Source organism: Protopterus annectens, chromosome 5.part0 (genome assembly GCF_019279795.1).
Source record: "Protopterus annectens isolate FY-2018-M chromosome 5.part0, PAN1.0, whole genome shotgun sequence".
NCBI lineage: Eukaryota > Metazoa > Chordata > Ceratodontiformes > Protopteridae > Protopterus > Protopterus annectens.
This window is the reverse complement of record NC_056735.1, coordinates 1,729,301,554-1,729,324,520: the sequence shown is the minus strand read 5'-3', so window position 1 is coordinate 1,729,324,520 and position 22,967 is coordinate 1,729,301,554. Positions and strand designations below refer to the sequence as shown.

The window sequence follows — 22,967 nt, the reverse complement described above, 5'->3', positions numbered from 1 at the left end:
GGGTAGCCACATTCTTTGATTTCCTGTCCTTGCATATTTAACTGGTGCATGTGAAATAATTCCTGCTTTAAAACCTCAGCTTGGCCAGCTAAGAACTTGGTTATATTCAACTGGACGTATAAGAGAATTTAAGTACCTTTATCTGCACTTTTTTTTTAAAATACAGTATTTAATTTGATTTAAACTGTGTATGAAGGAGTGTTGAAGGAATATTTAACTGAAGTTATTCTGCTCTTCAGTAACTTGAACTGAAGCTAGTGTTGGCTGAATTTTGTTATTTGCTAGTAACTACAGGTGTCGGGGTAGCCACATTCTTTGATTTCCTGTCCTTGCATATTTAACTGGTGCATGTGAAATAATTCCTGCTTTAAAACCTCAGCTTGGCCAGCTAAGAACTTGGTTATATTCAACTGGACGTATAAGAGAATTTAAGTACCTTTATCTGCACTTTTTTTAAAAAATACAGTATTTAATTTGATTTAAACTGTGTATGAAGGAGTGTTGAAGGAATATTTAACTGAAGTTATTCTGCTCTTCAGTAACTTGAACTGAAGCTAGTGTTGGCTGAATTTTGTTATTTGCTAGTAACTACAGGTGTGGGGGTAGCCACATTCTTTGATTTCCTGTCCTTGCATATTTAACTGGTGCATGTGAAATAATTCCTGCTTTAAAACCTCAGCTTGGCCAGCTAAGAACTTGGTTATATTCAACTGGACGTATAAGAGAATTTAAGTACCTTTATCTGCACTTTTTTTTTAAAAAATACAGTATTTAATTTGATTTAAACTGTGTATGAAGGAGTGTTGAAGGAATATTTAACTGAAGTTATTCTGCTCTTCAGTAACTTGAACTGAAGCTAGTGTTGGCTGAATTTTGTTATTTGCTAGTAACTACAGGTGTGGGGTAGCCACATTCTTTGATTTCCTGTCCTTGCATATTTAACTGGTGCATGTGAAATAATTCCTGCTTTAAAACCTCAGCTTGGCCAGCTAAGAACTTGGTTATATTCAACTGGACGTATAAGAGAATTTAAGTACCTTTATCTGCACTTTTTTTAAAAAAAATACAGTATTTAATTTGATTTAAACTGTGTATGAAGGAGTGTTGAAGGAATATTTAACTGAAGTTATTCCCACCCACCCGCTCTGTTTTTGTTTTGGTGTTAATCTTAGTGGCATTGAAACTGCCCGCCCCTCAGCCTGCCTCTGGGCCCATCTCATTTGCTCACTCAACTGAGTGCAGTGAGATCATATTCTGATTTCAGGCACTCCTACTGTGTACAAAGAGAGCATCTGGGAAATAGAAAAAAAAAATTAAGCTTATTTCCTGCCTTTCTTGTTAAGTGGTATAGACTATTTGTAGGCTTCTGAGCCCCCAAGCCCTTCTGTGTTTGAGGGAAGCCTTCTAGCTTGTAATTTTTACTTATAACTAGCCAGTTTTCTAGTTTCAGCACTCAAATCTGTTTCTTTGATCTCAGCACTTGTTCAGGAAAAAAAAAAAAAAAATTTCATCTGCTTTTACTGTACTTGTGTTTCTACCTACTTCTTTTTACTTTTGCATCATCTTAAAAATACTCAGCTGTATTCATTACTGCTTGGCGTAACTCATTCTAAGCCTTTTGGTTTAAACACTTGGGCTTCGGACCAGTTAGTTGTTTTGCACTGAGAGGGTTTGTGGTCTGCACTGTTGTGGCAGAACAGGTAGCTTACATCCTTCTAGGTTGAGAACTGCTGATTGAGGGCTCAGTGTCTGTTATTCTAAAAGTGTATTAATTCTGGTTTAAGCACTTGGGCTTTCAAGCCAGTTATTTTACACTAAGAGGGTTCGTGGTCTGCACTCTTGTGGGAGGAGAGGCTGGACTCTGCCCTTCTGAGCTGGGAATTTCTGGTTAAATGCTTATAGTGCATGCATATCTGAACTGTTTCTTACTGAAGTTGGTGCGCCTTGTTTGCTGTGGCATAGACTGGATTCGGGCCTGCTGGATCTAGCTTTGTTTGTGTAACTTGAGCACTAATCCAGACATTCTCTAAAGTATTCAATAGTATTTATTACTGCTTGGTTGTAACTTGATTAAAGTGTAGCTATCATTCAAGTCTTTTGGATTAAGCACTTGGGCTTCAGACCAGTTGTTTTACATTAGGAAGGTTTGTGGCAAGCACTGTGGTGGCAGGACAGGTAGCTTTCATCCTTCTAAGTTGGGAACTGCTGATTGAGAGCCCAGTGTCCAAGTGTATTAGTTCTGGTTTAGGCACTTGGGCTTCAGGCCAGTTATTTTACATTAAGAAGGTTCGTGGTCTGCACTCTTGTGGGAGAAGAGGCTGGACTCTGCCCTTCTGAGCTGGGAATTTCTGGTTAAAGGTTTATAGTGCCTGAATATTTGAACTGTATCTTACTGAAATTGGTACACCTTGTTTGCTCTAGCATAGACTAGATCCAGGCCTGCTGAATCTAGCTTTGTTTGTATGCTTGTTGTTTGTTTGCTTGTTATTTCCCTGGAAGCTAATTCCACCTAATATGCAACTTCTCAGCGCTTCTGTGGATCACTAGTGATATGTGCATTGCTTACTGTACTTATTTCCTTGTTTCACTTGAAAGAAAGTTACTGTTTGTCGTTTTTGCATTTAGTTACTTGTAACACATTGCACTCAAGTTACCTGGCACTTGCTCACTAAAGCAATTATATAAGTCAGCACTAAAAATTAAAAGCACTACACCCTCACTCCCCACTGGCCCTTGTTTTCAATTAAGGATTTCCCAATATTATTCTAGCATGTCCAAAGGTCAGTTGTCAATCTCCTCTCCGGTCCAGCTGGTGAATCTGGGAATCTTGAGGCAATGTTATAACTGCCTCATGCACACAGACAACCCTCTCCTCCTCCCACATAACACAAATACTTGCGAGATGCAGCTATTTAGCCAAACTGGAGACTGAGCTCTCTCAACTCAGGACTGGCAAGACCAGACAGGAGGAGAAGGCAACTACACACACCACAAAACCAGCCTCACATAATGCTACCACTCCACTGAATCAAACACAAACACACAAAGACATACCCGGAGGCTCTGAGTAAAAATTTACCTAAACAGCAGAGGCCTCCAAAGCAGACACCCAAACAACTGCTACCTCAAGACACCCCACAAGCAACACATAAACCACAAAAGCAGTGTGCAAAGCAGTCACAGCCCTTAAGGCCAAATACAACACCAAACATACTTGTCATAGGTGACTCCATAGTCAGACACACTGACGTCCCACTCACCAGGCTGAACAAGGAGAGGGTCACAGTAAGCTGCCTATCGGGCGCTAGAATCCGCCACATAACACAAGCACTCGGGTCACTCCACGGCAAGTACAAATATGACACAGTCATTGTCCATGCTGGTGTGAACGACCTGAGACGCACCTCCCTGGACTACATGAAAAGAGACATAGAGGAGCTCTCTGATTATGTAGCCCAGGCAGGTATGACCCTAACCCTGAGCAGTATCCTTCCTTCACCAAGAATGATGCCACAATATAGAGACAAGATGATCAGCTTTAACAATTGGCTTAATGTCTGGTGTCATTCAAAGGGGATCCAGTGTCTGTCTGCCTGGGATGACATGCTTGACAAGCCACGCTGCTTCAAGGGACGGCTTGCACCTGTCACCCTGGGATTCGGATATTGGCTAAGGCTCTTGCCACCCCATAGTGCCTTTTTAGGCAAGGCTCAAATTCTAAACCTACCACCCTAGAAAACAAAAAGGGAAGAAACTGAGGGTAATGCTGCTCAATGCCAGAAGTCTAAATCTCAAAATGCACGCACTCAAGGCCCTTCTCAGTATGGAGAACATCGATGTCTGTGCTGTAACTGAAACCTGGTTCAAGGCTCCTGAGAGCACCCCGGCACTATTAGGTTTTACCTCATATCATGCGTTCGCCCCAAAACCCGGACCACACCACAAAAGGAGGGTGTATCCATATTCATAAAGGATACCCACACCTCCAGGTTGGTGGCAACGCCAAGCTTTGGAAACCATCCAGGTGCAACTAACCATAGGCAAAACTGCTCTACAAATTGTAGCATGCTACAGGCCACCCTCTCAAACTCAGGAACCCCACACAGCCTTCCTGAAGACACTGGAGGGTATAAATGTATCTCCAAACACCATCATATTGGGTGACTTCAACTACCCGAATATAGACTGGGAACATTACTCAAGCCCTAACTTTCTAGCCCAACGGTTCCTGGAGTTCATAAATTCAAATGCCATGGAACAGCTAGTCACTGTTCCCACGAGAGGAGAAAATATACTAGATCTCATTGTCACAAACAAGGGGACAAAATGCTCCACACCGGAAGTATATCCCTCATTGGTGAGATATGATCATAAACTAATCTCACTGGAAATCCACATCCGCCCCACCCCAAACAAAAAAGACCATAGTGAAGAACTTCTCTAAAGCAAACTTCACACTGCTCAAGACTGGTGTGGTATCCTTCAAGGCCCCTGAGCCAGTGGAAACCACAACCCAAGCTGCGGAAGCCCTTACAAATGCCTTCTATGAACACCTCCAGGACTGCATGGATCAGGCAATCCCAAATAAAACCAAGACTCTTTCCACAAAGGGCAAACGTCCCGTCTGGTGGACCCCAGCCATTAACAAACTTTACAATAAGAGGAGAAAGCTATTACATGATAGAACAAAATCCATAAAAGGGAAGTCACCCCTGATCATTATTAGTAAAAAATACGAGCACTCATAAAATCAACTAAGGCCAATTTTGAGAGAAAAATTGCCATGGATTCAAAGGACAATCATAAGGCCTTTTTCAGCTATGTTAGGAACCTGGGTGGAAACTCCCAGATATGCTCAGAATTAGTCCAAAATGATACAAAAATCACTGAACCCACAGACATTGCCAACATACTGGCAGACAGGTTCAGTGCAAACTTCACCCCTCTCCCCTAAAGGAGAGATAACTATCCCAGCCGAGTGTAGCCTCCCGGACATCTCAAATGCGCAGGTGAAAGCTGCTCTCTAAAGCTAAAACACAGCATCAATGGGACCGGATGGTGTCCCCGGCTGTGTGCTACACGAGCTAAATGAGGAATTAAACCCGCACATAAGGCAGCTGTTTAATCTCAGCCTTACCACAGGATACGTGCCCAAGGAGTGGCGTCACGGCAACTGTGGTCCCACTCCACAAAGGCGGCCTCACGGACCCTGGTAATTACCGCCCCATAAGCTTAACAAGTCTAGTCTGCAAAGCTATGGAGAGGATCATAATGGAGCTCATAAACAAAGATATAGGGGACTTGCAGACATTGGACCCGACCCAGTTTGGCTTTGTCAAGGGAAGATCATGCCTTTTGAACTTGGTCGACTTCTTGAAACAGTCACCAAGGCCATTGATGAGGAAAGGCAGTCCATACAGCCTACCTTGACCTTGCAAAGGCTTTGACACAATACCCCACTCGGGTATTGTAGAAAAACTTACCAGCTTAAATGTAAACCCATATGTCACAAGATGGGTTGCAAACTGGCTTAAGGACAGAACCCACAGGGTTAGAGTTGCTGGCGCTATGTCAGACTCCAAGCCGGTCACAAGTGGTGTCCCACAGGGCTCGGTCCTTGGCCCCTATTGTTTGGCATCTACTTCTCAGAAGTACAGGCCAACATGGGAGGACTTTGGCTGACAAAGTTTGCAGACGACTGCAAACTGGGCGCCATAGTGGAAAGTGCATCGGACACGGATATCTTTCAGAAGGGACTCACGGAAACAGATAGCTGGTGCCAGAGCCATGGCCTGAAGTTAAACGCCAAAAAATGTATAGTCATACCCTTCGGGAAAAACAAGGTAACCCCAAGCTACCATATAGGTGGCAATCCACTAAGCACAGAAGAGGTTATCAGGGACCTGGGAACCCAGGTTGACAGTGGCCTTTCTTTTGACACTCACGTTGCTAAAGTGGTTAGAAAGACCTTCTGCATTGCCCACCTGATCATGAAGGGATTCACATCCAGATCTAGTGAGGTCATTATTCCCCTGTACTCTTCACTTATCAGACCAATGATCGAGTACAATGCCCCATTCAGGATGTATCTCACCCGACATCTTCAGCAATTGGAGAGACCCCAAAAGTTCCTCACCAAAAGGATAAAGGGACTCCAAAATCTGTCATATGCTGCCAGATTGAAGAAACTCCAGCTCTATTCAGTCACATACCGTCTGCTCAGAGGTGACATGTGCCTGACATACAAGGCCATGTCCAACCCGGAATTAATGGACATGCTCCACCTCAAAAAATCCAAATCCACCAAAACCACTAGAGCAAGCGACTTAAACCTTAGCACGGATATAAATAGGACGTGCTGGAGGGATAGATTTATCACTCAGAGACTCCCTATGCTGTGGAATAAAATCCCGGTCCATGTGAGGCAGAGCACCTCGCTGACTCTGTTCAAGAGAAATCTAGACCTGTGGATGGGAGATCGTAGGTTTACCCCGGGAATCATATCTGTGTCACTGCTGGACAGAGGCACAACAAACTAATGGGCACAGTATTTTTTCATATAAGGGGTGGCGTAAGCCACAAAAATTTGGGCTAGGCTTATAAATGCCTTAGGGCAGATAGCCTAGTATAAACCTATGAACCTATGAACCATAACAGAAACATGTCATCCAGGTATCTTGAATAGTGTGAAACATATTGATAGTATTGACTACCAAACAGGTGGTTGGTCTCCCATTCCAGCATAACCAGGTTAGTGAAAATGGGAGCACAAGAAGCTCCCATTGCCACTCCCCTGGTTTGTCTGAAATATTCGCCTTCGAAATAAATGTAATTGTGATCCAACACCATCCCCATCATTTCTGTAATCAAACATATACGGTCCCAATCCATATCTGAATATTTCCTTAAACTGTTACTAAAACCCTGTAAATCTATATCCTTAGGGATGCTAGAAAATAAATCAATCACATCAATAGTGATGAAGATTAAATTCTTACACCAGATGTTGGGGGTTAAATGGGCCAAAAACATCCAAGAATCTTTAACAAGATGCAGAATTTTACTATATACATGTTTGACCCATCTGTCTATTGCTACACCTATTTGATAAGTTTTGGATTGACTACCTGAAACAATCGGTCGGAATGGGGGGTGTAATATGTTCTTATGAAATTTGGGTATACCTATAATGGTCGCCAGTGTAGGAAAATCCACTTTCAAGAAATTGTATGTGTCAGTGGTAATTCTGTTGTCTATTAAATATTCTTTCAATGCTAAATCAATCCTTTTATATCCTATACTGATTTCATTGATAGAAATAGTTTCATAATTACCCTATTCATACAAAATTCTATACATTTCATTAGTGTAATCCATACTGTTGTACAAAACTACTCCACCCCCCCCAATCCGGTTTCATTATTCTGATTTCGTTATTAGTATAATCAGTTCATTCAGGTAATTACGTTCAAGGCATCAATGATTATGTTACCATTAAGCCATTTTTGCAATTGTTATAATGTTTACATTTATTATTATTATTAAAATACAGCTCAAATATTATTATTTGATAAAATATATACTACACTGTTTATATCAAGTGGAATATATATTGAAGCAGATACTGAAATATATATCAAATGAGATTTATGATACTATTTATATATTTACTTATATATATTTATATTAATATTTATATTTACATGTATTTACAGGCAGTTTCAATGCATCTATTCATTTCTATACATTGTTTAGTATCATTCATTTTTATTCATTCTCTTCATATTGTTTGTACATTTGAACAATTTGAACTCATTGACAGTTTTGAGTTCTGCGTGTTTGCATACAACTGCAGTGAAAAGTCATCCTATGATATATGTATGGACACAGCGATGTACTGTCATTTTAAATGCTGATTATTTAATTTTATTTTTGGCGCCAAAAAGTTTATAAATCAGGGTTTGATTAGTGTATTATTTGTTCTGACGAAGTCTGCAAGTCAGATGAAAGTGCTTAACCATTGTTTTTACGCTATTTTAACAGTAGTTATTTAATAAACAGTTTTTTGTGCCTGTTCGAGTCGTGTTGCACCCGAGTTGCTATTTTACATTACCAAGACGTTTTTGTCTTAAGGATTATGATATATATATATATATATATATATATATATATATATATATATATATATATATATATATATATATATATATATATATATATATATATATATATATATATCTTTCAGTTTTGCCAATAACATTCAAATCTCTTAAACTTCTTGGTGTAATACTTGACCAAAACCTAAAGTTTGACAAACATATAACGCAAACCATATCCCAAGTCCATAAAAAATGTAGAACCCTATACCACTGCAAAAACTATCTAACCAAAAACACTAAAATTACTATATCCAGAACACACCTTCTCTCTACATTGCTTTATGCATCCCCTGTATTAATAAACCTTAACAAGACAGACCTACACAAATTGTCCATGTGCTACAATAAAATAGCTAGATTCGCAAACCGCTCTAATTTCTGCTCCCACCACTGTCACTCACTAAAACAACTAAACTATAACAACTCACCATGGCTCATTACTTGCTGTACCACCTAAACAAGATTCCTGATCTCTCAGGCTTACTCAACTTTCACAATTCTGCTCGCCAACTAATATCCACAAACATAGCACTTCTTGAAGCAGTTAAGTGTAAACACAGTGCTGGTGAATCCCACTACTCCTACACAGTTGCTAAAATCTGGAATTCTCTTCCACCAGATATCAGATTGCAAAACAGCAGTCCCACCTTTAAAACCCAATTAAAAGTCCACCTCATTCCTATCTGGCAATGTACCTGTACATACCTGTACTATACCACTGCAAAAACTATCTAGGTTAGCCCTACTACTATCATTCAGATAAATCTTCCTCTTGTACTACTCAAAGGTCAAACACATAGAAAAAAAAAAATACCGCAACTAATTGTATTTTTAAATGCGTGTATATAACTGTATATAATATTACTGCACTTATTTACTCAAATACATTATATTTTCTTTTTTACTACTGTACACTTCTGTAACTTCTCATCATACTATGCTATGATATACTATTGTTTGCTCTATTGTTTCTTTGCTCTGTTAATTTGTACTCATCTCTGACTTTTGTATATTTATCATGTATGTGGAGCTTTTGTATTTTTTACGATTGTCATATGTGGAGCTTTTCTCCCCGGGTCTCTACTGAAAACGGGCACCTGAATGCCCAGTCAGACCAACCCGGTAATCAAATATAAAATAAAATAAATAAACAGGTTCTGTCCACTAGACTAATTCAATGTACACTAAATAAAGTGAAGACAAGACATGAAGACATCAATTTCTCACTTATTTCCTAGTTTTAAGGGGTATCTGTGTTCAGATGATCCATGTTTATTCTCCTTTCTCCTTTTGTGTTTGCCCTCTCTTCACAACTACAGGCTCAGATATAAAATATGGGTAATTTTATTAATTTATGAAAAATAGAAGTTACATACATATAAATACACACATATAAACAAGCAAGCTATTACATATTTTTTTCACGAAAAGGACAAACATCTTAAGTTCAGGCTCATTATAAATATACCTTGATATTATTAATAAAGCTACTGATTAAGGATATGGTGGCAAAAGTCCTTCTAGCTCAAGGCCTGTGCTGCTTGCAACACTACTTGTTTCAAGCGAGAATAAACCCATGCTTCAGATATAATTACCTAGAGATGAAATGAGCGAAATGGGTTACCAGATATCTGTCATGAACAGTGTTCCCAGTTCTGTACTTGTCTGTGCTTTACCAAAAAGTAACCTTAAATCAAAGGCGAGCATACAGATTTAAAAAAAATGATGAAAGAAGGTTTATATTCAAGGGTGGCAAACTCTGTGTACTCAGAGTATATTTTTATGAGCATTCCTTGAAAACATTATGGCTGACAAAACATAAGACTATCTTAAAGGGTATAAATCATCCTCTACATCATAGATCTGTACACAAGATGTGCAGAGGCAGAAATAATCAAAGTCAAAGTAAACTTTATTGTCATTCAGAAATCACACAAGTGCAAACACTGAACGAAATTCTATATCTCCAGACTCAATGTGCAGACAACATATAGACTATTTTTTACAGACATTTACACGTGTAACACCTGACTATTACATCACAGACATGCAGGTAGACAGACTAATATTGCACATAATTATAAACGCATTTTAACACTTTTCGAACTGAACACTTACTTGCATGAGACCTTAGTATTGCATATTAGTATTGCATAGGTACTTGGTTAAGACATTGCATTGATCCTTGCACAGAAAGAGACACGTGAGTACTGCACTGTGAACATTAGAGTATTGCACTGTGAACATTAGAGTATTGCACTATGGTTAATTTACAAAGCTGCATATATTGCACTGAAAGAAGAGATATTTTCCTGCATTGCTACTGCCCTTGATGGATTATAAGTTACAGTCATAGTGAATATTGCACTATTAGGTGAGACTGGTAACCAGGTTCTTGCACAACTTGAGACAGTTTCTACTGACCCAGTTGGACATCATGGAGTGTAGTGGTTATTAGAGTTCAGCAGCCTGATGACATTAGGGAAAAAGCTGTTCCTGAATCTCGTAGTTCTGCAACGTATGTTTCGGAAGCTCTTTCCGGATGATAGATGCATGAACAGTCTGTAAGCAGGGTGAGTGCAGTCTTTAATTAATCCTTTATAAGTGTCATTTCTGTGATTAAGTGCCAGCTACTGAAAACAAAGTATAGGTGTCTTAAGTTTTTAACAGGTAGCAATTGGACAAATGTATACATTTTTAAAAGTTAAATGATTGGTTGAGGACAATAATATGAGGTACAAATACACAAATTCCTGGCTACATTTTGTTTACATTACAATCTTCACTGTAAACAACAGATTGCAAAAACTAAAAACTGCTCCGTACTAGAAACAGACTCCAGTCAAACACAGTCTTTCACTGTATCTCAAATTCCACTGTGCCGTTAATACTGTGAAACGGACAAAGACAGAGAGAAAGAAATGAGAAAGAAGAGAAAAAGAAAAGGCAGGGAAAAAACTCTATATGCAGACAGATAAATAGATATATCCATATGTGTACATTATATTATATAAATATATAAAACTGTATTTTGTTAAAGTTAGTTCCCTTAGTGGCTTCTTTTCAAGGGAGACCCAATTTGGTATTTATACTACAAGGGGAAATTGGGCTCTTTTTGTTAGATGCTTTAATACTTTTTACATCTACCAGAGCTACTACCAACTCAAGCAGATAAGACCTCAGTTTGACATCTGACCTGAAGGTATATTTATGGAATGTTTGTTATGTCGAAGTCAGCATGTGTTATTAAAAATCAACTGATCACACGTGCCGGCTTTCAGGATCTATATCATAAAGATGAAGTGTGAAAAGAATGAATGCTCTTACATAGACTACAAATAATCGAAGCTGCAAAACCTCGAACTGCCACAACAGACATTTTTTTCCCAGGGAAAAGAAAATCCCTGGGCCAACAATCTAAACATAAAATAAACTGGGGGGCTGTGCCCCCCACAACCCCCTCTACTTAAATATACCAAATCCGAGATCACACTACAGTGAGGAAACGGCAAAGCCTCAGCAATGACCCAGCAATTTTTTTTCCTGGGGGGAAAAAAACTTTGTTGTGGCCATACGAGGTTTTGCAGATTTGATTATTTGTGGTCAATGTAAGAACGTTCGCTCTTTTGATGTTTTGCCTTTAGAATATAGACCTGACTTTCATCTGTATATGAGACATTAAAAAAAAAATATATATATAAACACACACACACACACACACAGCCCTATCAGGTTTTCAAAAGAACACAACATTAAAATTTAGAAGAACAAGATGAAAACAACAAAAACATAAAAGGAAGAATGTTCACAACCTCAAACTGCATAAATTCAAAAAAAAACAAAAACAAAAACAAAAAACAGCCGTTTATCTTCAATATAAGCTTTAAGTTTTTGTAGGGGGGGCAAGCCCCTCCTGCACCCCTCACACCCCATGCAGCTTATATATACAAACTCTGAGATCACACTACAGGTGGGGAAAAGGGTGAATTTCCTGATCCTCACTGTACCAGGATCTTTATTCAAATTCTTTATTCAAATCCTTTCTGGTTTCAAAAACAGAAAGTGCTGTATAATATTCGTAGCTGGTTGATTGAAGTTGAGCAGTTTGATGTTCGTCCTTTTACATTTTCATTGTTTTTGTGTCATTCTTCTAAATTTCGGTGTAGTGTTCTTTTGATAACCTGTTTGATAACCTGACAGGGCTTCATATACACACACGTGTATATATGGATCCCTTTCATAATTCTCAACTGTACAGATTTTTGCAGAATGTCCAGATTTTTGCTTCAAAAATTTGGTCTATTCTTCATAAAATCTGTGGTTTTCTGGCAAATCATGGAGGACTGAAGTCACTAAAAATGACCAAATAATGACCTATTTTAGTTGCAGACTTCATATCCTTCAGAAAAGGCATGGTAACACAAATCCTGTTATTCTAGTAGATGTTTAAGTTCATAAGAGCAATATTTAAAATCTGTACCTATTTTTGGGCCTTTGTCCAAACATTATTTTAGGCTTTTCCCAGATTTCTTGAGTTAAGAGGTTGAGAGGTATGATCCCTTTCAGTGGATCTAAACTGCAGAACATCAAACCTCTGATCATTGAGGACCACAGGATCGAAATTCTGAAATATTGAACCTTGTGAATGGAGATCGCCATATAGTGTGGAAAAAGAACTTTACCATTCTGTTCACTGTAATGTGATCTTGGAGTTGGTATACTTAAGTAGTAGTTTAGTTTTTTGTTTTTTTTTTTTTACTCAGGAGGAGTTGTGAGTTGTCATTGCCAAGCGTCTATGGATGAGAAGGATTTCTGAGTGAGTGAGTAGAGCATGGGTAGGTCCTAGCAGCATATGTAATAGTGGAGTTATACTGTACAATGGTGCTCCTTTGGCTGCTGTGTTTAGGTCATTGATAATAAGTTAAACAGTAGCGGTCCTAGGATGGAGCCTTCTGGGAGTCCAACAGATATAGGAAGGAAAGAGGAGAAATTATTTTGCCATTTCAGTGCTTGGGAGTTGGGACCTATTAATGTGGTAATAAAAATGCTTTGGATAGATCCAGAAATAGGGCTGAGGTTAGAAAAACTGAATTTCTATGGTGATTTTATTATATCTATGAATCTTAGAAAGGCAGTGTTTGTACTGTGATTGGGCCTGAAACCATTCCGTAAGGGAGGCAGGATTTCCTGAAAAGTAATACATGTAAGTAAGTTGAGAGTGAACACATCTCTCCAAGATGTTGGATAGGAGTAAGGGAATGGCAACTGGCCTATAGTTTGTGAGATCGGTTGATGAGCTCACTCTATACAGAGGTATTACAAGGTATTTTTTGTAGAAGGTGGGAACATACTATTCTTGGAGAGAGCGGTTTACTAGAATTGACACAGGCTATGCAAGGCCATCATCTGTGAGTTTGAGATATTCAGACGGAAGATGATCAGGGATAGTAGTTTTTGTCTTAAGGATGAGTAGCTGTTTTTTAGTTGAATATATTGGCACTGGAGAGTGTGAATGTTTGTTGTAGCTTCAGTGATTGGTATGGGATGGTTGAATTTGTATTAGTCTTATTTTGTAGGAGGGAGATTATGAGTTTAACTGTGAAGCGATGCTTTGGGAGTTATTGATTGGGGATGGACCAGACTGGGTTGATTTTCCAAGATTTAGCAATCCATTTGTGGATTTCCAGAGGTTTTTTGGATTGTTTGATGATGAAGTTTGGGTGTTACTATAATAAGATTTTTTGTCCTATTTTATGTGAGCCCCCACTCTTAAATACAGACCCTGACAACAACAGGATCTTATTGTTTCCCCTTTTAGCTTTTTTTAAAGGAAAATTCTAGCCTTCAATGTAATTAATCTCAACTCAGACTTATTTTTCTCCTAGTAATACTGCCAAGATGTTTAGTGTCCAGAAACCTTCTGGCACCTTTAAATTCTTTCATTTCTATTTCCTCTGCTACAGATCACTAATGGTCCACCATACTTTCTTTGTTCATTGTTCAATTCTCACATTGCTTTGAAAATGACATCATTTCTATAATCCTTAGCTTTAGTCACTGCCCTCAGTTTTACATCCGGAGATGTTCTCAGTGAGTTACATATAGGGGTATAAAGCACATACATATTAACAAGTGAAGTGAAATTCTTTTCCTAAACATTAACCTTTGACTAACTTTAAGAATAGGAGTATGCTTCACTGCATCATTACATAAACTGGTAAGTACTCTTAGTTCTGCAGATATCCAAGCTTCACGCATCATTACATAAACAAACTGGTAAGTACTCTTATTTCTGCAGATATCCAAGCTTCACTGCATCATTACATAAACACACTGGTAAGTACTCGTAGTTCTGCAGATATCCATCTCCTTGAAGTGACGTTGTCAGCCACAGGATCATAAGCAGAGCTGTCACGCTGAACTGACAAATTTGACTTCTCAAGAAGAATATGGGGAAAGGTTTGGCGATTGTCTAAGGATAGCAATCTGACTACTTAAAAAAAAAAAAAAAAAAAAAAACTGTTGTTTGGTTAGCTTATTGTGATGACTCCTTAAATGTGTCATGAAAGAGTTTGCACAACACTTCAGTTAGCACAAATCAGGGTCATTCTCTGAAACAGGAAAACCGGACATGGCTACTACATCCAAAAAGCCAGTGACTCACTGCTCTGACAGAAGGGGAAATTTTCTTTTACTATGGGTAAGACATGTCACATGAAAGGGACCGAGGTTGAACTGTCGATGAATAGAAATGCTCTAAAAAAACAAAATCACATTAGTGTAACAGGCATCATGATGGCCAGTTTGTAACATAGTATATTAGCAGGCAATAATTAACTAATGATTACTGTGATGCATTAATACAGCACAAAACATCAACATATGATGAAACATAGTTTTGGAATTTCAATGTGGGTTTTTCCTTTAACATTTAAAACGAGTTAAGCAGCATATTACTTACGGAGTTTTTCCATTGGCCCTGCTGTGAAGTTGAGCTCTGTCCTCAATATCATCATTATGCATGGGATAATTGATGGAGCCATTGACTTTGTCTGGATAGGAATCAATTTCACGGATTTCAGATGGGACTCCTGACACATTCTTCACCTGTTGATGAAAGCACACTATACATTAACAAAAAAGTAAGTAAATGCTTTCCCCCCATTGTTCGTTTTTATCGGCATAATATATCACAATCTATGTTTTTTTAGTTAATATTTTTAATAGATTTTATGCCTGTTAAAGGGCATCAAGTGAGTAATGTACAAACAGCTGTGTTTCTGAATGACATTAAGCTTTGTTGCTTCATTCATTCTTTTGGTGGCCACCACCTTTAACAGCTTTAATGTTAAAACTGAAATGTAGTTATTAATGTTGACACTTTTGTTCAAGCCAAGAACTGTAGCTCCAGGCCAAATTTTCTAACAGATGTGAAGATGGCCACATGTAAGAGAGAAAACACACTCAATAACTTTCCAATGTCTTTCTAGGTGTAAAATATGCTATTGCCCCTTTAGCTTTATACCTGCAATCAGTGACTGTCCTAATTACTTTTTCTTAAGACTGTACATTTCTTATAAGTAGCTTCTCTTTACCTGTTCATTAGCTTGCCTCATATTGGCTGATGTTGTGATAAATATCACAAATATCTGCAAAAATAGCCAAATACCAAAATGGTATGCAGAAAAACTAGAGAGACATGTCCTGACAAGAAATAGAGCAACAATTCCTCATGTTTTCCTTGTATGCAGCACTTCTTGGTATGATTAAAGGGAATAAAAGATACATTGTGATGAAAAAAAGTTTGTCATTTGTGGGTGTTTTTGTTTAAGCCATATTTACTTTATTTTACTTCTTTGTTTATTAGGTAAGCCCGCTAGATAGACTTGTGGCCTTTTTCAGGACAGGCTTGAGAGCATCTCCTGGTTATGTAGCTGTAGACAAATTGAGGCTGAAGGAATGAAACCCTGGCTACAGCAAGCAACTCATTTACAGCTTATTGCATTAATTTTCTGTGCTTCCATGCAAGCACAGCCGGCTTTAAACACCAGCGAACCCTGCAGTCACTGTGGACCCCTGTTCCTGGGGGGGGGGGGCCCAACCACAGCAAGTTATCTTATGCTGGCATTTTGTAAGATGCCTGTCAAACCAACAAAAGCTAGTACAGCAATCTTGTATACTTAATAAACCAGGTGGATAATAACACTTATTTATATCTCCTTTAAAATTCAAAGATATTTCTGGTTATATATGGCAACAGTGCCTTATCAAGTGACAGGAATCACAATTCCATTAAATGTTTTACCACTGACACAGTACCCCAGGCTTAGTTAAACCCTACTTTTGGACATTTTATCCACTATAACTACATAGCCAGCATTAGGTCCCTTCAATACCTGCAGGGAGCTTCCCTTAATCATCCGTGACTGTGCGGGGACCTCACAAAAGCTGTTGCTGGCTGAGGAAAAATGAGAATGTAAAAAATGTGTTCATTTCCCGATTATGCTCTTTAACCTGAACAGGATTGTGATATGACCCTGTTAGGATAAAGCTGATGATGAAAATAAGAAAGGCAAGCACTAGATAGATCAGTAGGCTAGAGTGACTGATATCAGTGCAAACGTTGGATTTTAAAAAAAGCTGATGCACCCAATCACTTGGGATGGCTTTCTCTGAGTTTTATAAATACTGGCAGAACTCCAGATACTTTGTCTGAACGTCTTTGCTCAAGAATTCAATGCAAGGCCAAAAATAATAGCAGAATAAAGGCTCAGAATCAGGAACACATTTTAAATATTACTCCAATTCACTTAAAAAGTTAATAGAATAACACCTTTTGCATAAACATGTATTTTTCGACAATAAGTATAAAACTCTGATGTCTGGATTTATTGACTGTAATCCTAAATGATTTACCAACAACTGAAACTTTTTACAAAGGACAAAGCAAAAGTATGAGCAAAATCAGGGAAGGTGTGTGAAATCAGGGACAGTGACAGGTATGCATTACTCCTCAATGAGGTAAACAAAAATGACTTATCCTGCTGTTATTTGATCACTGCTAAACAGCAGTTACTGATGTGGCGTGACAGTACTAGTGTTGCACAACGTACTGGTGTTTGCTAAAATAAGTGCATAACGTACTGGTGTTTGCTAAAATAAGTGCAAAACTAGTACTGCTACGCCTTATGTGCAAGTGTGTGTGTGTGTAAAAAATATCACCTATTTTTATCTGTGCACACACCCAATAATGCCAGGACACATACATTATTCTTCTGGGTTATCAGTAAAAAAAAAGTACCTAACAAGTCATATTTCAAAATGAAGGCATAAAATATATTGCAAAGCAGAGTTCCCCTGCACGTGGGAAGTTGCACGGCCAAAATCAAAACTGCACCAAAAAAAATAAAAGACTAATTAATATGTAATTGTAGGATTCATATTGGCCTAAACGGACTGTTTAGTACTACCTTTTGTACTGAAAGGCAGTCTCAGTAGTCAGTAGTTTATAAACTACTTACTACACGCTCATAAAATATATTGCAGAACATTCAGACACTTGGATCTTCTTGGAGTCTGGTGGCCCCCACTCCCCAGACTGTACAAAAGGCTATACGGTGCTCCTTTAATCATCCTCGACTTTGTGGGGGTCCGCAGTAAAGCTGTTGCTGTTTGGAGAAAATGTTCTGATTATGCTCTTTAACCTGAACAGTGCTGTAGTATGATCCTTTTAGGATAACAATGGTAATAGTCTCTGTTTTCAACCACACCCATTCTAAAATCAGCCCTGCTTAGATGTGTATATACAGAAGGCTGCTGTAAGTTATGGGGGGGCTAGGGATTGTGTGGTTGTTACTTGTTTAATTTTCATCACAGTCAAACCTTAGCGGTGTGCACATGAGGTCATTATAACTAGTTTGAGCTGAGGACAGTGTAGTCATAGTTTCTTTTACACCTTTTAGACCTCAGACGTATATACAAAGAAGGTTGATATAGCTTGTGTAAGGGCAGTGCAATGTCTAGGAGCAACAAATTAGAATATATTACAGTAATCATTTTTTTTTCAGTTTTCTCACAATCAGACATCAGTCACATATACAGGTGGCTGCCTTTGAGGGTTACGGATAAGGAGTGAGGAAACATGCTGTGTGTGTGTGTGTGTGTGTGTGTGTGTGTGTGTGTGTGTGTGTGTGTGTGTGTGTATACACACACACACACACACACACACACACACACACCAGCAGTCACTTGAAATATATATGACTAGACAGTTTGAATCTCTGCTTTCATCCCAGTCTAACATCAGAGGGATGCATAGGCAGTGACTGTGTTTTGTGGAGGGTTAGAAAGAGGGGCAGTATTCTCAGACAGGACCTATGTATTCCCACAACTGACTTGTTAGTTAATTGTGAGCTACTACTTTGTCAGCTTTGGCCATTAAGCGTTTGGCACAACTTATGTTTTCCTTGAAAGGAGAAAAATAAGACTGAAAATCTTTTCTTTTCCATGATTTTTGTTTAGGCCACCATTGGATTAAAAGGCTGAGAAAATGCTCAAAAAAGCACCCCAGAGCACCTGTAAACCTATAGCTTCTAGGGTTGTGGCTTATTTGAGTTATTTCCTAAAGGATTATCACTGTGCTGTCTTGGTCAGGAAAGTTGTATTGAAAAGATGCAAGGAAAACTAAAGCTGAATTAGCAAAAGTGAATTTCTTTCCTTATTCATAATTTCTGTTCAAGCCATCACTGGACGAAAAAGATGTGTAAAAAGAAAAAAAAAAACCTTTAAAATAACATGCACTTCAGAGCATATATAAAGTTTTGGCTTCTTGAAGAAGTTGAAGAGTTAGGCAGAATGTGAGAAAAGGAAGAAAAACGTAATGTGGATGGTATGGGAAGCCCAAGTAGGGGGGAATCAGAAGGAAGGCCTGGTGGATGTGTGTGTGTGTGGGGGGGTTGAAACAGTAAGCCTAGGACGTCATTTAGACCTGTACATTGAGTTGTTGTAATGTATCGTTGTTGCAACTAAATGCCAGTAGCTGTAAGTGTCCCTTTGTGAGGCAGGCCAACAGTGTGGTACATAGGCCTGTTATAACGTAAGAGCATTGTAGCTACAGGTCTGTGTGCACACTACTCCTAAAAGTTTTCAGCATGACCTAAAAGGTTGCTTAGAAGGGTTGGCACTGGCAGTGATTGGGTGATACTTAGACTACTAAGCCCTCAACTTGACATTTGCTGAGGGCCCCCAAAATGCTAACACCAGCCTTGCATGCAAGGAACAAAATTAAGGTTGTCATTTTTGGCTGAGCCAAAAACTGGACAAAGGCGCACTTCTTATACTGTTCCCAACCAAGGTTTCTCTGTTGCTTCCCATCTACTTTGCCCATCTCCATGACCATTTTATGATGCAAATTGGCACATCAGTGGGTGCCAAAACACCTGTTTTTAATTAACTTGCTTATTTTTAAGGTATTCGCAGACAAGAATGTACTGCATTAAAGTGCCATTTCTGAAGAAATACCACTGAAGTGACAGTTATGCAGACAATGGCATTCTGTTTTCTCTGTCAGATAGAGAAGCATAATTTGTGCAGTTATTTCCAGACTAACATATAATCATTCGATATCAGGATAGTCTAGGTGGGGGTTGCAATTAATTTACATAGTATATGTTTTAATGTTTCATACTCAGTGTGACCAAATAATCACAAATGCAATTTTAAATTCTAACTTCAGTTTTCACAACACTTCCAAAATGAAATAATTTATCATTTTGTTTACAAATATAGTACTTAGTAAGTTCTAAACTTAAATATATTTGGGTCATACGGCCTTCAAGGAATGCAGACTCGCTCAAGTTCTCTGAAAATGTCTTACTTCCATTCTAGTCATCCAATCTATTTTTGAAGCAAGTAACACTGAGTAATGTTCATATACACACCAGAATATAACTCCATATTTTATCAGCGCACATCAGGGAAGTCCCAGTCTTACTAGTTTTCTTTATTTGTTACTTCAAAGCCATGGCCATTTGTATGCAGTCACAAAAAAAATAGCTCCCAAAGTCTGTAAAAGGCATACATAATTTACAGGTAAAGATAAACAAGCTTGGTCTTATTAATGTCTCTTAATACGAGTGAGGTGTCAGACTTGGAATATTCCTTGAAAGCGTCTTATGTTGCAGTTTGTGTATATTCAAAATACAGCATTGTATTCCAAGATCAGCCTTATCAAAAGATATGTACAAATCCCATAATACTCTATGTCTCTGGCTGACATATGTATAACAGACCTAGCGTTCTTCATAGGATCATAGGAAGTTACTAGGCTATTGGCCCTGAGGCTCTTACAAGCCTAGCCAAGAATTTAGCCCATGTTCCAACAAGCCAGCACCCTATGCCACTGTCCATCAGGGACACGAGTAGAATCCCAGGGGTGTATTTTCTGTTCCCCATCTAGTTATCCAAGTTGCGCTTAAAAAGGGTTAATGACGTACTCTGCTTTATATGGAGAGGGAGTCTATTCCACAAAAAGGGGAGTCTCTGGGACACAAATCTGTCCTGCCAACAAGTCAGGTTGAGGTTGCGCATACGGGTTACACGAGTGGAGCTGACTTGTGGATATGCAGCAGTCCTATCAAGGTGGGGTCTGAGATTGCTTTGTATACCAGACAGAGGTCAGCTCTGAGGAGTCTGTAGGAGACTGAGTATTTTAGTACTTTTCCTCTTAGTGACAATGCACAATCTCCAACGATCAGCTTATTACTTATGAAGAAACATTTCTACAGTTAATAAAGCTTGTTTATTTAAGTAAAATGTATATTGCACTCTAACTTTAACAAAAACATCAGTTTACATTTATTGATACTAAATGTGAGGTCCAAAAAAAAGTAGAGAACAGAAAACTAAAAAATAAGGCTTCAGGACTGGCCATTGGGGTATCCACATCAGTATATTCATTCATGGCGATGACTTAAACAAGACAGTATTACTCATGGCTGTCCTCAACCATCTAATGAAACTTGTAACTAAAAATGTGTCTAACTGCAACCAGTCAAAGCTCTCATAAAAGTACTCCAGTTCTAGACAACTACAGTCAAGTAACAAATCACTCCTCTTCATGTCTAAAACAAACACCTCAGCTTGGACTTTTCTATACTCCCACCAAGTCATTAAATATTGGAATGCTATCCCACTGCAAATAAAACATATTGGACAAGACACATACCTTCAAGTTGCTATTAAAACAATATCTAAGAAAAAAATTGTCTCTGCTATTTTTTACTTCCTGGCTAGAAGATTTTTTTGGCCACACCTTTTCTCCAAATACTTTTTTTCCACTTTTTTCTTCATTGGGACAGAAAGATACTCACGTAACCACAAGAAGCAACTTTGTTTACACAAACTATATCAATCTCAGGCTCTGTGTTGACAAGACTATCTCTTCTAATTGTATCAACCACTATCTCACGGTCCCCCTCTGTCACAGTTTCATCACACTCTCCTTCCTCATCTTTCCAAAAAGTACTGTTGTGTACACTTAGCATGAATGCAGATGTTCGAGTATATTCACTGTTGCAGTCATTACATTTGGGTAATCTGCTGGCAGGTTGCCCTCAGTCGGCCTGAATTCCAAAGTCTTGGCCTTCATCAGTTGCTGTCTCCTCTTCCATGACGTCAGTTCATCAGGGGTATAAAACATGCAGCCGACACCATTTTCTTTAGTTTTTCTTGCCCCCGATGTCAGGTGCCCCCAAAAAGGTAGCAAAAAAAATTTTAAAAATAGTAATTGGTTGTTTTGGACCTTTTCTAGCTCTTTTGTAGTTCACTGTTTAAAATCCACCTCTGGGCGTTTTTTTCTGGCTATACTACTCAGACAAGCTCCTTGTGGGTCTGCAGAGTGGTCCTAGCAGCAGGGAACTCAGAAAAACGACTACTTTCTGGATTTAAGTATCTTTGCTTTTTTTTCACTTGGAATAGCTTCTGTAGCTTACCCTGAACTAGCTTGAACTGTTTTTTAACTGTTTGCTGCATTATTTTAAAATCTGCACTTAAAGTTACATTTTAGTCGAATTTGATCGAAAGTTTGTTGTTTGTTTAATTTAACTGTGGAGGCTGCCCACTAAAGTGTGCTAGCCTGTGTAACTAATTTATCACTGTTTCTGCATTTTCTGTGTGTTTCTACCAAAAACATAAAAAAATCCTTGTTTTCCGCCTTCCTCGACTAGTTTAGACCAGTTTACAGGCATTGCTGTATTCTGGGCTGTGGTGTAGTTCCTGTGTTGTCCATTACCTTACTTGGATAGAGGGAAGTTTCTTTGCTCACCAGTGGGAGTGGGGAGCCTTGAGCAGCCTACCTGTCCCTGTAGGAAGTGACCTCAGCACAAGAAGCTGTAGTAATTGGTTGTTTTGGACCATTTCTAGCTCTTTTGTAGTTCACTATTTAAAATCATACGCGGCTTTGCGCAGTTGTGCACATAGCGCAGCGCCGGTTAAACGTCTTCTGGCTCCGCCAGGTCTGCTCTTCAAATTTTCCCTTAAGGAAGCTCTACTCTTTGTATAATCAGACTACTCACTATATTATAAGCCTAGCACTTGTTCTCAATACTTCTCTACTAAGTAAGCACTCTCGTACTAAGTAAAGCACTACATCTACTTACCACCCCTGTGAATATCCACTTCCCTTAAAGGTACAGCACTCCCTTATACTGTTCTAGCATATCGAGTGGTAGATTACTGGCGTCCTCTCCAGTTCAGCTGGTCAATCTGGATATCTTGAGACAATGCTACAATTGTCTCATGTACACAGAC

General features: G+C 38.7%; 1 protein-coding gene across 3 annotated transcripts in view; it reads right to left on the bottom strand.

The window, feature by feature from the left end:
- OCLN (occludin) overlaps positions 1–22,967 on the bottom strand; it is a 395,619-nt gene that overhangs the window by 93,217 nt on the left and 279,435 nt on the right. For all 3 annotated transcript variants that reach the window (XM_044071524.1, XM_044071525.1, XM_044071523.1), the window contains exon 5: positions 15,121–15,266. In XM_044071524.1, coding sequence (XP_043927459.1) covers positions 15,121–15,266 — 146 coding nt within the window. The remainder of the gene's footprint in view (positions 1–15,120; positions 15,267–22,967) is intronic.